Source organism: Lithobates pipiens, unplaced genomic scaffold, assembly GCF_037356315.1.
Source record: "Lithobates pipiens isolate NorthernLeopardFrog02 unplaced genomic scaffold, aLitPip1_a1.2 Scaffold_25, whole genome shotgun sequence".
In the NCBI taxonomy this organism is placed as follows: domain Eukaryota; kingdom Metazoa; phylum Chordata; class Amphibia; order Anura; family Ranidae; genus Lithobates; species Lithobates pipiens.
In genome coordinates, this window is record NW_027507787.1 from 236,410,829 (window position 1) to 236,426,227 (window position 15,399).

Here is a 15,399-nt window from a genome sequence, read left to right on the forward strand (position 1 = left end):
ATTTTATAAAAATTAGATTTAATTTGAATAAAAATGAAATGAAATTAAAATGGCTTGATTAAAAGAAAAATATGATCTGAAAGTGAGTTAAGAAAACACGACCCACCTCAGCGATGCAGTGAGGATGATGAGGCAAAGTTTTTCCGCTGGTTCAGCCGATGTTCATCTATAGGAAAAGAATAAAAGTAAGTAAGTAACACCACTGGGAACAATCTGCAAGATGTTCATGAAGCATGCAAGGAATGATAAAAGCAACATGGTGGAAAATATCACAAACCAAGAGCCAGTTGACCCCTTGGCGCCTAGCGTACGCAAATATGCAACCCTACTTGACGAGAGAGAGCGAGGGGGAGAGAAAGAGAGGGGGGAGAGAAAGAGAGGGGGGATAGAAAGAGAGAGAGGTGGGAGAGAGGGGGGGAGAGAGGGAGGGGAGGGGGGAGAGAGGGGGGGAGAGAGGGGGAGAGAGAGAGAGGGGGGGGAGAGAGAGAGAGAGAGAGGGGAGAGAGAGAGAGAGGGGGAGAGAGAGAGAGAGAGGGGGAGAGAGAGAGAGAGGGAGAGAGAGAGAGAGAGAGAGAGAGAGAGAGAGAGAGAGAGAGAGAGAGAGGTGGAGAGGAGATACAGAGAGGTGGAGAGGAGATACAGAGAGGTGGAGAGGAGATACAGGAGAGATGGAGAGGAGATACAGAGAGATGGAGAGGAGATACAGAGAGGTGGAGAGGAGATACAGAGAGGTGGAGAGGAGATACAGAGAGGTGGAGAGGAGATACAGAGAGGTGGAGAGGAGATACAGAGAGGTGGAGAGGAGATACAGAGAGGTGGAGAGAGAACAGAGAGGTGGAGAGGAGATACAGAGAGGTGGAGAGGAGATACAGAGAGGTGGAGAGGAGATACAGAGAGGTGGAGAGGAGATACAGAGAGGTGGGAGAGAGGGGGAGAGAGGGAGGGGAGGGGGAGAGAGAGAGGGGAGGGGGAGAGAGAGAGGGAGGGGGAGAGAGGGAGGGGAGGGGGAGAGAGGGAGGGGAGGGGAGAGAGGGAGGGGAGGGGGAGGAGAGGGAGGGGGAGGGGGGGGGGGGAGGGGGGGGGAGGGGGGGGAGGGGGAGGGGGGGGGGGAGTGAGGGAGGGAGGGAGTGAGGGAGGGAGGGAGTGAGGGAGGGGGAGGAGTGAGGGAGGGGGGGAGGGAGGGAGGGAGGGAGGAAGTGAGGGAGGGAGAGTGAGGGAGAGGGAGAGTGAGGGAGAGAGGGAGAGGGAGGGAGAGGGAGGGGGGGAGGGAGGGGAGAGGGAGGGAGGCAGGAGAGGGAGGCAGGGAGAGGGAGGCAGGGAGAGGGAGGCAGGGAGAGGGAGGGAGGGAGAGAGTGAGAGGAAGTGAGGGAGGGAGAGAGTGAGAGGAAGTGAGGGAGGAAGTGAGGGAGGGAGGAAAGTGAGGGAGGGAGGAAGTGAGGGAGGGAGGAAGTGAGGGAGGGAGGAAGTGAGGGAGGGAGGGAGGGAGGAAGTGAGGGAGGGAGGGAGGAAGTGAGGGAGGGAGGGAGGAAGTGAGGGAGGAAGTGAGGGAGGGAGGGAGGAAGTGAGGAAGTGAGGGAGGAAGTGAGGGAGGGAGGGAGGGAGGAAGTGAGGGAGGAAGTGAGGGAGGGAGGGAGGAAGGAAGTGAGGAAGGAAGTGAGGGAGGGAGGGAAGGAGTGAGGGAGGGAAGGAGTGAGGGAGGTAGAGTGAGGGAGGTAGAGTGAGGGAGGTAGAGTGAGGGAGGTAGAGTGAGGGAGAGGGAGAGGGAGGGAGATAGAGAGAGGGAGAGGGAGGGAGATAGAGAGAGGGAGAGGGAGGGAGATAGAGAGAGGGAGAGGGAGGGAGATAGAGAGAGGGAGAGGGAGGGAGATAGAGAGAGGGAGAGAGAGAGGGGTAGAGGGGGCTACGAAGGGTGGAGAAATCTCCCATCTCTAGTTACAGTCACATCTCCCCACTGCCTGCACACCGTGGCTTGGGGCCCCCCTACAATGGCTGGGTCCTGGAAGATGCTCCATTCGCTCCACATTAAAGAAGGCCCTGGCTGGATGCTTTGTGTAGGTGGTCATATGGTTTGCGTAGTTGGTCGGACGGTTGCGTAGGTGGTCGGACGGTTTGCGAAGGTGGTCGGACGGTTTGCGAAGGTGGTCGGACGGTTTGCGTAGGTGGTCGGCCGGTTTGCGTAGGTGGTCGGACGGTTTGCGTAGTTGGTCGGACGGTTTGCGTAGGTGGTCGGACGGTTTGCGAAGGTGGTCGGACGGTTTGCGAAGGTGGTCGGACGGTTTGCGTAGTTGGTCGGACGGTTTGCGAAGGTGGTCGGATGGTTTGTGAAGGTGGTCGGACGGTTTGCGAAGGTGGTCGGATGGTTTGTGAAGGTGGTCGGATGGTTTGTGAAGGTGGTCGGACGGTTTGTGTAGTTGGTCGGATGGTTTGTGAAGGTGGTCGGATGGTTTGTGAAGGTGGTCGGATGGTTTGTGAAGGTGGTCGGATGGTTTGTGAAGGTGGTCGGATGGTTTGTGAAGGTGGTCGGATGGTTTGTCGGTTGTGAGCACACAAGTGACACTCTTGCATGGATGGTAAATTCCCCGTCTTCACCTTTCGTATCTTGCATGACGATGGAGCTGTACTTTAAGAAGGTGATGAGCAGGTTGCTGGTTTGTACATCGGCATCGAGGGGGAGCTCGGTGGGGCTGATAACTGCAGAGAACACACCAACATCAGTCACATTTCACAAATTGAAGACCAAGTCTCATTTTACAGGTTGTTGTTCTACCACATTTCATCTCCTGAATCCCAGATACTTTGATGGCCTTTGGCACGCAAGTGCAAAGAAGAAAACGCTGAAAAGGGGTCTATTTATTAAGCATTCACCATATTGTACCTAATATGTGTATCTCCCACGATCATCAGCTCCATTTAGTGCCCATAAATCAGTATATTTCAGGAAAATACTGCTTTATTATATGTATGTTCATTTCCTACAATCCTCAGCTCCATCTGGTGGCCATAAAGAAGTATTTTCCTAAAATATCTCGATCAGGAAAATACTTCATTATGGCCACTAGATGGAGCTGACGATAACAGGAAATAAACATATTAGACACAATACTGCAAATTACCTGTGATTGCCAAATATCAAAATATTTGCCTCCAAGAATAAAAAGGTCCTGAAGAAGCAAGTGATGAAAAATGCATCGACCCTTTGGGTTTTTGTTAGGCAGAGATATCCATTTATCACGGGTTTGACACAAATAGGACTGCTTTCCTAGATTACTTTTAATTGGGATTTTATTTTCTAATAAACCTCTTTGTATATTTTTTATATATATATATATAAATATGTGTGTCCAAAAATATGTAGGTGTGATGTCATACAACTAATGGGTGTGGTATGCGAATAGCAGCCTAAGCCTAAATATAACACCACGTAAGGGAAGCCCATTCAAATGAATGGGCTTACCCTATGCGACATGCAAAATCGCATGCAAATCGCTCAACAAAATAGCAAGCGGGAACGCTAGTTGAAAATGTGAATGGAGCCTTTACAGCTGGGAATTGCTGGCAAAGTGGGTGGGGGGGCTGCGGCAGTAGGGCAAAATGAGAACTGGCACCATGGTATATCCTCTGCAAGCAGCCACAAATGTCAATGCGTTTTAGCCAACAATGGCCTTAATCATGATTAAGGCCATTTTTGACTGAAACGCGTTGACATTTGTGGCATGTTTACTGATAAAGCCCATTTTTGCAGAGGATATACCGTGGTGTTGGATCTCTTTCTGGATTGAGGTGTGTGAGGCTTCAGCTACCTTACCCTGGACACGGGCGTTCTAGCCACGGGAGATGGGAAGTAGCACCTACCGTATATATATGATGGTTGAAGCAGGGCAGGACTGGATGTACTGCACACGGCAGAGGCGCTACTGGAACCTTAGGAGCCCTAGTGCAAAAAAACAGGAAGGACCCCCCCCCGGCCCCCTCCCTCTAATCCCAGGGCCCTTAACTCCCATCGCGGGACCCTTTATTACGGTCCTGCAGAGGGCCAAATTCCTGCCATCTTGGCCCCCCCCCCCGCAGTGGAAGAACGACAGGGTCTAGTCACAAGTGCGACCTTTGTGAACTTGGTAGCTCCGCCACTGATGTCAGTAGTTTTTTTATTTATTTTTTACTTTTTTTTGTTAATTTTTTTTTTTTTTTTTACCATTTTTATTTCATTTATTTTTTAATTTTATTTTTCATTATTGAAAACGAAAACAATAAATAAAAAAGAAGGACCCTTGTTGGCGGGGATTGGGGGCTTTGGTAAAATATCACGGGTTTAAACAGACCTCTGATGTTTCACCTTTAAGACAGAGAAAGGAGACTGAGGACACCTCCACCTCCATCTCTGCAGCACAGAATGAATGAACAGGAATAGCTCATTCCTGTTTATTCATAAACCGAAGCATAGAAAACAGTTTAGTATGCCTCCGCTATGAATGAAACAAACAGATAGAATTAAAAAATTTAAAAAAAAGACTCAGCGATCGATACCCATATTAAATATAATATTCATTAAAACAAGGAAGGGGCTGATAAAGGACACATTCAACGGCTCTTTCTCCGCTCTCTCCAGATCCCCCGCAGCAGCTGGTGGGAGAGGGGGAAGGGGAACCGGTAGGAGTGGAAGGGGGAACCGGTCAGAGAAGAATGGGGGGGGGGGGTGGGCTGCAAGAGAGCACACAGGGGCCCGGAGACAACATAGGGGACCAGGAGAGAGGACAGGGGTGGCATATAGAGGAACCGATCCGCCTATTTCTCTCCTGCTGCCGGTGAATGCTGGCAGAAGGGAGAGGAGGAGGAGGAGGAGGAGGAGGAGGAGGAGAAGAGGGCATTTAGCTGCTGCATGGAGAGATCGGTCCCTCTACATACCGCCACCCCTTCTGCTCAGGTGCACACGAGCTCCCTGGAGCTTGGGGGTTCGGGTCGCAATTGTGACCCCTGCGATCCCTGTAGGTACGCCCTGACACATACCCAGAGTATTTTTTTTGGGGGGGGGTGAGGGGTAGTATCACCTACTGTATATGACTGTTGAAGCAGGGCAGAAGAACTGGACGTACTACACACACCCCCTATTATTTTTTTTGGGGGGGGGGGGTTAAAAAGTACTGAAAACGATACCTGAAATGACCTCAACGCGTTTCATATGAGATCTGAGTGATTGGCTTTACATCTATTTTAATGAAGGATTTATTTATTTATTTTATATACCAAAAGCTCAAGCTGTCAGATATTGCTGGAAAGGGTTTCTCCAATAAAAACAACTTGATATACGGCGGCGGAGGCCATGGCTTGGCGAAGGCATAAAAACGACGTGAGAAATTTATACTACAGCACCGACAGCCACATATATCTCCTTCCCCAAAAACACGCACAGCTACAGATGAGGAGAATTAAATGAAATTGGAAAAAATGAAAATAAAAAAAAAAAAAACTAATTTCTCAATGTAGACACCAATAATGGTATTTCATCATAGTCATGATTCAAGGGGAATAACTGAAAAGCTGTAAACTGGTATTTTCAGTAGCGGAGGAAAGGAAATAGATAAACTGTACAAAGACTCGAGGCAACGCGTGAAATTAAAGAAGAACGCCACCCTTACTAACCAAAAATCAAGTGATTCCATTTTTTGTTAACCCCTCTGCACCTGAGGGTAAAACAAATCCAAATGCCTAAGCACACTTTGGACATGGGTTCGTAAAACTGTATATACACTATACTGTCAAAAGTATTGGGACACTTGCCTTTACACTCACATGAACTTTAATGGAGTCCCAGTCTTGGTCCGTAGGGTTCAATATTGAGCTGGCCCACACTTTGCAGCTATAACAGCTTCAACTCTTCTGGGAAGGCCGTCCACAAGGTTTAAAAGTGTGTCTATGGGAATGTCTGACCATTCTTCCAGAAGAGCATTTGTGAGGTCAGGCACTGATGTTGGACAAGAAGGCCTGGCTCCCAGTCTCTGCTCTAATTCATCCCAAAGGTGTTGAGGTCAGGACTCTGTACAGGCCAGTCAAGTTCCTCCCCCACAAACTCGCTCATCCATGTCTTTATGGACCTTGCTTTGTGCACTGGTCCAAATCATTTGGTGGAGGGGGGATTATGGTGTGGGGGGTTGTTTTTCAGGGGTTGGCCCCTTAGTTCCAGTGAAGGGGACTCTTATGGCGTCGGCACACCAAGACATTTTGGACAATTTCATGCTCCCAACTTTGTGGGAACAGTTTGGGGACGGCCCCTTCCAACATGACTGCACACCAGTGCACAAAGCAAGGTCCATAAAGACATGGAGGAGCGAGTTTGAGGTGGAGGAACTTACCTTTTGGATAAATTAGAGCAGAAAACCGCGAGCCAGGCCTTCTTGCCCAACATCAGTGCCTGACCTCACAAATGCCCTTCTGGAAGAATGGTCAAACATTCCCACAGACACATCTCCTAAACCTTGTGGACGGCCTTCCCAGAAGAGTTGAACCCTACAGACTAAGACTGGGATGCCAATAAAGTTCATGTGCCCCAATACTTTTGGTAATTTTATATATACACACACACACACACACACACACAATATTATATATATATAGTGGAACCTTGGATTGCGAGTAATGTGGTTAATGAACGTTTTGCAATATCAAGCTATTATATTTTTTAAAACCTGACTCAGTTTGCGAGTGTTGTGATTTTAAGGTTGAACTGGATGGACTTGTGTCTTTTTTCAACCTGACTAACTTTGTAAAACGAGCAGGATTCAAACCTCTGCGGTGTGCAGTACCACATTTGGCCAGGGGTGCAGGGGCGCCGGTGACACTCAGAAACCCTCAGAAATACTCCGTTCCCAAGCCTTTCCGAGTGCATCCGAGTATTGCTGAGGCTCTCTGGTGCCCCCCACCACCACTGGCCACATGCGGTATTGCATGCAATAGAAGTCAATGCGGAACGAATCATCTTCATTTCCATTGACTTCTATGGGGAAACTCACTTTGATATGCGAGTGCTTTGGATTACAAGTATTCTCCTGGAACGGATTATGTTCGTAATCCAAAGTTCCACTGTATAATGAAATGAAAAGCAGTCCCAAAGAAAACCATTCACATCAGTGTATGTGAATGGTGATCACAATTTTTTTTTTTATACCGGAGCCTGTAAAGCATTGCACTGGAGATCAGTAGATCACCAGATGCGATGCCAGGATTGGGTACTGTCTACCTGTACCCCCAATACGCTTACTGGCGCCTTCGCAGTTCATCGAGAACTACAAGCTGTCGGCCACAGAAGCCGATGGTACTTGTAGTTCATTCATTCACGAAACCCTGTGAATGAATAATGCGCATGTGTGGGTGGAGCCCCGCACAGCCACGCTGTTTTTAAAATTGTGACAGCCGGTGCCTCTGTTACAAGGATAAGTGTGGGGCGGGGGGGGGGGGGGGGGGGGGGGGCTTAACCTGGAGCTGATATTTAATATACAAAAATGATGATTAAATAAGCTGAAAACGTACCATCTGAAGAAGGAGGGGTCGTACCCAGAGGAGTTGTTGGTGTGGTAGGTAGCGGTGTGGTAGGTACTGTAACCAACCCCATCTCAGGATGACTCTAAATACAAAAGAGAAGATCATGAAACGTGAGGGGTTTTATACATAATTTCCAGACAGCTTAGAATACATTATCATTATAATAATACAGGATTTATATAGCGCAGTGCCTTACAATAGAAAAGGGAACAGGGCTAGGAAAAGGGGTGGGCAGAAGTGAGGGTCGTCCTGGGCGCAGTGTGTACTGTGGGGATGGGGGCACCACAAGTACCTTCTACTATAAGTCAGTAGTGACAGCGGCATCACTACTTTTGTCAGCACTGGAAGTGGCAAGGAGAGGAGGAAAGTTCCGGGAGGAGGTGCGGGCTGTGCTCTATCTCCCCCTCCTCCTCATAAGCTTGCACATAATGAAGGCAGGGGGGGCGCAATTTGGCATCTTGTCCCTGGGTATTGGATGATCTTGGCCAGGCTATCTAGCTTCCTTGTTTCCCTCCTTCCATGCTCCCTTCCAGAACTTCTCCAGAGCCTCTCTTCCATCCTCTGGAATTCCCTACCCCAGTATGTTCGGTCAGTCCCTACCCTTTCTGCCTTTAGGCAAACCCTGAAATTCACTTTTTTTTTAAAATAACAAACATGTTATACTTACCTTCACTGTGCAGTTTGTTTTGCACAGAGTGGCCCCGACCACCACCCTTCTGGGGTCCCTCGGCGGCTGTCTTGTCTTGTCTCCTCCCCACAATAGCTAACCTCCCTCTGGGATTAGCTAGCGGGCACGCTCCCTGTCATAGACGCTGCATCCATAGACACAGCGTGTATGACTCGGTCATCGAGCCAATGGCTGCGCTGCTATCAATCTCTCCCATCTATCCAATCAACGGCCAGACTCTGAAGAAGAAGACACGCACAGCAGGTGAATGGGCTCAGGTAAGTAAACGGGGGGGGGGGGGGGGGGTCGTTGCCAGGCGTTTTTTCACCTTAATAGGATGTATTAGGGTGAAAAAACACGTAATTTTACAACCCCTTTAAGGAAAATCCTTTGGGATCCCTAGATCACCAGAACTAGTTTCCCCATTGGAAGATTTTCCCCTCTATTACTTTTCTGGGGACAACCCAAAATTTAGGATTTGCTCTTACTTTCAAGGATAAATGGTAAACAGGAGAAACAGAAAGGGAGAATCTCCTGAACGGTTGCACAGACAGCAATAATAAACTGACAAACATTTTAATCCCTCTTCACCCTTGCCAAAAAAAAGGTTTTGCCTTAGGTTGCACTTTAATAAAAAAGTATTTGATTTAAAAAAATAAAAATAAATTTATTTATATACCGTATTTAATCGGCGTATAACACGCACTTTTTCCCCCTTAAAATCGGGGGAAAGTCGTGGGTGCGTGTTATACGCCGATACCGACGAAAAAAGACCGAGCCGACTCTACTGTGTACTCGGCTCGGCTGTGTACTCTGCGAGCCGAGCCAAGCCGAATACACAGTAGAGTCGGCTCGGTCTTTTTCGGCAGCGCTCGCTCCAGAAACAGCAGGGAGGCGGGACTACGAGCGGAGCCGAGCAGACGGCTCGGTCTGTCTTCGACGCCGCTCGGTCTTTTTCGGTGGCGCTCGCTTGGTCTGTCTCGGCGGCGGGCAAGGCTGCAAACGGCGCTGGGGAGCTGGAAATGACACTGGCAAGCTGCAAATGACACTCTGCAAGGCTGCAAACAGCGGTGGGCAAGCTGCAAATGACACTGATCATTCTGCAATTATGGACAAGGCTGCAGATGCACACTGATAAGGCTGCATTGACGGGCATTTAAATGTACGTTTTTTTTTCCTTAAACTTCCCTCCTAAAACTTTTTTCCTTAAAATGCCTCCTAAACTTGGGGTGCGTGTTATACCCCGATAAATACGGTATATAAAAATATAAATAAATTATATATATATATATATATATATATATATATATATATATATATATATATATATATATATATATATATATATATATATATTGTAGGGGATCAGAGGGGTGAAGAGCGGGCTCAGAGGCAGTCCAGTAAAATAAAATTGGCTTTTATTCAGCAAAACAAAACATAAGATCAGACAGACTTGTCTTGTCACACGGATGTGCACACAGGTACAGCTCACAGTTCATCAGCCCCACAGGCTTAGAGGTAACAGTTCATAGCTCCAAACACAGCTAAAGTCTTTTTGTGGTTTAAGCTCACCCAGCAGGTCCACCTTCCAGCAATGGATGTTTCCACACAGCGTACTGCTGTGTCTCTCTCTCCTACTCAACAACTCCACGCTGACACTTTCAGCACACCTGATAATAAGCAGGCCTGAAGGGGAAGTACCTGCCTTCTTCAATTAACCCCCTCTTAACCCTGCCCCAGGCTGACCCTCTACATATCCCCCCCCCCCCCCCCTGTTCCAGGCCAGGGGTCTGGACACCACGACTCCAGTGGCAGTAGACCTGGGAAAGGGCATCCGCATTCTGATGTACCTTTCCCGGTCTATGTACCACTACAAACCTGAAGTCCTGTAGAGCAGGGAACCACCGGGTGATTCTGGAGTTTTTATCTTTATTTTGGGCCATCCACTTAAGGGGCGCATGATCTGAAACTAACTTGAAGGGTCGGCCCAACAAGTAGTAGCGGAGTGTCTCCAAAGCCCATTTTATTACAAGACACTCCCTTTCCACAATGGAATAGTTCCTCTCAACTGGTGTGAGCTTCCGGCTCAAGTACACAACAGGGTGCTCATCGCCCCCAAGCATCTGGGACAGTAATGCACCCAGACCCAATTTTGAGGCATCTGTTTGTACCAGGATTTCTTTTTGGAAGTCGGGAGCTACCAACATTGGTTCCTGGCACAAAGCTTGCTTCAATCGGCAGAACGCTGCTTCTGCACTCCACTGAATAACAGTTGTGTTCTTTCCTTTGGTGAGATCAGTCAGTGGTGCTGCTAGACTGGCAAAGTTGGGGACAAACCTCCTATAATAGCCCACAATGCCAAGGAAAGAACGCACTTGTTTCTTTGTGAGTGGACAGAGCCATTTCTGAATAGCCTCCACCTTGTTTAGTTGGGGCTTAATCAAACCCCTGCCTACAACATACCCCAGGTAGTGGGCCTCCTCCAAACCAACCTTACTCTTTTCCGGGTTCACTGTGAACCCTGCCCTTTGGAGGGCATCCAAGACCAACTGGACCTTCGGTAAGTGACTCTCCCAGTCCTTACTAAAGATGACAATGTCATCAAGATAGGCTCCTGAGAAATCCTTATGAGGTCTCAGGACGAAGTCCATGGCCCTCTGGAAAGTGGCTGGGGCCCCATGTAACCCAAATGGCATTTGGGCATACTGCCATAAGCCCTCAGATGTGGCAAATGCAGTTTTTTCTTTAGCCTCTGGGGAAAGTGGGATCTGCCAGTATCCCTTGGTCAAGTCAAGAGTGGTGATGTACCGGGCCGGTCCCAAATCTCTCGATTAATTAATCAACCCGGGGCATGGGATACGCGTCTGGCTTGGAGACTTAATTTAACTTACGAAAGTCATTGCAGAACCGCCAGGTTCCATTAGGCTTGGGTACAAGGACTATAAGGCTAGACCAGCTACTTGAAGACTCCTCAATGACCCCAAGGTCCAACATACTCTTAGGCCAGGTTCACACCGCTGCGATGCGGGAACGCCGCGAATCCGCGGCGTTTTCCCGCATCGCACGACTCCCGCCGGCAGTTCACACTGCCCTATGCGAACGGCTGGGAGTGTCAATGATATGTTAATGACACCCCCAGATCCGATCGCATATCGCAGTGCGATCTGCCGACTCGCACAAGAATCGGATCGCATGGTGTGAACGCCCATGCGATCCGATTCTGTTGCGGACGAAAAAAAGGGTCCCGTGCGAGTTTGCTGCGGGACCGCTGCGAGTTCAGCCATACTATCTGTATGGCTGAACTCGCAGCGCTACGGAGATCGGATGTGATTTGCGGTGCGAATCACATCCGAAACTCCCCCCGCAGCAGTGTGAACCCAGCCTTAAGCTCGGCCGAGACAATATTCCGGCGAGCTTTGGGTATGCGGTAGGGTTTGAGGTTTACTCGAACGCTAGGGTCTGTAATGACATTATGTTCAAGTACCGAGGTTAGGCCCGGTAGGTTTGAAAAAAATGTCTCGATTCCCCTGCAAAAATTCCCAGGACTCCTGTTTTTGAGAAGGGGAGAGAGCCTCTGCAATCTCTACCTTCTTAATCTGAGCATCAGGGTCTTCCGGGACTTTCAGACTGACTGTCAAAACCTGTCTGTCTATCTTTCCATGGTTTGAGCAAGTTGACGTGGTAAATCTGGTAGGGTTTACGTTTGGTGGGCTGATGGACTTTATAGTTGACCTTGCCCACCCTCTTAACTATCTCAAAGGGTCCTTGCCACTTGACGAGAAACTTACTCTCGACGGTAGGCACCAAGACCAGCACCTATTCCCCAGGTTTAAACTCTCTAATCTTGGCAGATCGGTTGTATACCCGACTCTGGGCGTTTTGCGCAGCCTGCAAATGTTCCCATACTATGGGCACAACTTTTGTTATTCGGTCCTGCATTTGAGACACGTGTTCAACCACACTCCGATATGGGGAAGCTTCTTGTTCCCAAGTCTCTTTCATTATATCCAGTAGTCCACGGGGGTGTCTCCCATAAACCAGCTCAAAGGGGGAGAACCCCGTGGAGGCCGGGGGTACCTCTCTTATGTCAAACAACAAGGGAGGCAACAAACAATCCCAATCCCGACCATCCTCCTCAACTGCTTTCTTTAGCATTCCCTTTAAGGTTTTGTTGAAACGCTCGACTAACCCATCAGTTTGTGGGTGATACACTGAAGTCCTTAAGTGTTTAATCTTAAACAGGTTACAGAGTTCCTTCATCACTTTTGAAATGAACGGGGTACCTTGGTCTGTTAAGATCTCAGATGAGAGCCCTGTTCTCATGAACATCTGAAACAACTCCCGTGCGATGACCTTGGATGAGCAATTTCTTAAAGGGACCGCTTCCGGATACCTGGTGGCATAGTCGAGGACAACTAAAATGTATTGGTGTCCCCTAGCTGACTTAGGTAAGGGACCCACCAAGTCCATGGCTATGCGATCAAAGGGAACCTCGATAATTGGAAGCGGTACCAGCGGACTGCGAAAATGGGGTATTGGAGCGGTTCTTTGACAGGTAGGGCAGGACTTACAGTAGTCCTTAATTTCTCGATATACACCAGCCAAAAAAAAACACTGTAAAACCCGTTCCTGAGTTTTAGCCGCTCCAAGGGGACCCCCAAGTACATGACTATGAGCCAAATGCAACACCTTAGATCTAAAAGGTTTGGGTACCACCAGTTGTTCCAACACTTCTTGATTGACCTTAGTTACTCGGCACAACAAGTCATGATTCACAGCAAAATGGGGGAACTTCACGTCCGCCCCAGGATGCTGTGGTTCACCGTTTAAGACTGTGGCCTGTTCCCTGGCGGGGATCAAAGTGGGGTCCCTCATCTGAGCACTAAGGAAATCTTCCTGGGAGCCCCCGAGATCTGACATGTCTGGCTCAGAGAAGGTACTTTCCGCTTCCAACCCCTCAAACACCTCCAGGGGACCGGGCTCACTTTCTGCAGGTTCAGCAACCTGGTACTGATCCTTAGTAACAACCTCCTGCAACACAGTATTATTCCCCACCTCTGTAGGTTCTTGCTTTTTGGGGGAAACCCCCGAACCTCTGAGCCAGCTCTTCACCCCTCTGATCCCCTACAATTGGTGGAGAATGCGGGCAATTTGAGGGGTCCAGTCTAATCCCATGTCCTGGGTTAAAGCTGCACAGACAGTGAAATCTTCTGAACAAGCCATGGAGGATGTGATTAGACTGGACCCCTCAAATTGCCCGCATTCTCCACCAATTGTAGGGGATCAGAGGGGTGAAGAGCTGGCTCAGAGGCAGTCCAGTAAAATAAAATTGGCTTTTATTCAGCAAAACAAAACATAAGATCAGACAGACTTGTCTTGTCACACGGATGTGCACACAGGTACAGTTCATGAGCCCACAGGCTTAGAGGTAACAGTTTATAGCTCCAAACACAGCTAAAGTCTTTTTTGTGGTTTAAGCTCACCCAGCAGGTACACCTTCCAGCAATGGACGTCTCGACACAACGTGCTGCTGTGTCTTTCTCTCCTACTCAACAACTCCACACTGACACTTTCAGCACAGCTGATAATAAGCAGGCCTGAATGGGAAGTACTTGCCTTCTTCAATTAACCCCCTCTTAACCCTGCCCCAGGCTGACCCTCTATAATGTGTGTGTATATATATATATATATATTATATATATATATACACACATACATACATATACAAACACATACACACACATATACATACACACACACACACATATACACACACATATATTAATTTAATATATATACATTTTGTATTAAATTTATATACATACACAGATATAGATCTATATCGAATATATATATATATATATATATATATATATATATATATATATATATATATATATATATATATATATATATATATATATATATATATATATATATATATATATATATATTCTTTTATTTTCTGTTCTATGAAGCAGAAGTATAAATCGTCATCTTATTTCACTTTAATACCATACTGTATTTATTGCAATATGCTTCCATTACAAATTTATTTTCTAATTTAAATTTATTTTCAAATTTGAATTCGGATCATTTGTTTCTTCATCATTTATTTTGGATTCGTATACATTTTTTTTACTATTATGACTCCGAAATTCAGATACATCTGAATCACAAAAATTTCTGCTGAATTTTGATTTGTAACTAAATGAACTGCACATGTCTAAAGGGAGGGGGGACCCCAGAAGAGGAGGATCGGGGCTGCTCCATGTAAAACCACTGCACATAGCAGGTAAGTATAACACAGTTTGAAAAATAAAATTTGATCCTTGACAATCCCTTTACGCAATCCCTACATATCTATAGCATTAAGTAGAAGAAGAAACACACTTTAAAGAAGACAAAGGACGCAATGTCTGCGTTTGAGATATTTGTTTTTCTGAACGTTTATAATCACTATCATTTATAAAGAACGGATATGGAAAGGCAAGAGCTGCACTTTGATGTGAAAAATTATGAAGGAGACAGAACTGCAATCAAGAGGTGTTATAAAAATAAAATAAAATAAAATAATAAAAAGAAATAAAATAATAATAATAATAATAATAATAATAATAATATGTCGACAGCAGAGAGTGCAGGATGGACGCACCTGTGCCAGCACAGTAATAAAGTTCCTGTTCAGATGCACGGCTTCGTAAAGTGCCAGTAAAATTGCTTCATTGGTTCTGTAATAAACGTAAAACAACCGTGAAAAAGGCATAAAAAACCCCCAAACAGTATAAACAAGACTGGAGGGGTTCCCATATCATATCAGCGCTACAAATGAACTTGCTAAACTGGCAGGGTTCTGCAAATACCTCAACCCACACAGGTCACTAATGATCACAGATGTGACGAATGTAACCCATTAATGACAGTTGAAAACTTTGCTGTTGCAATGAAAATCATTGTAACAGTAAAGTGTTAAAAAAATAAATAATAATAATACCGTATATACTCGAGTATAGGCCGACCCGAATATAAGCCGAGGCCCCCAATTTACCCCCAAAAAAACTGGCAAACTTATTGACTCATGTATAAGCCGAGGGTGAGACATGCCTGTCCATCCCTGTGTGTGTGTCTGTCCATCCCTGTGTGTCCGTCCATCCCTGTGTGTCCATCCATCCCTGTGTGTGTGTGTGTCCATCCATCCA

General features: G+C 47.0%; 1 protein-coding gene across 1 annotated transcript in view; it reads right to left on the minus strand.

The window, feature by feature from the left end:
* Nucleotides 1–15,399, minus strand: part of ARMH3 (armadillo like helical domain containing 3) — a gene marked incomplete in the record, with an annotated part of 258,014 nt that overhangs the window by 169,969 nt on the left and 72,646 nt on the right. The window contains 4 exon segments of the mRNA XM_077455686.1: nt 150–166; nt 2,590–2,691; nt 7,522–7,615; nt 14,856–14,931. Coding sequence (XP_077311812.1) covers nt 150–166; nt 2,590–2,691; nt 7,522–7,615; nt 14,856–14,931 — 289 coding nt within the window.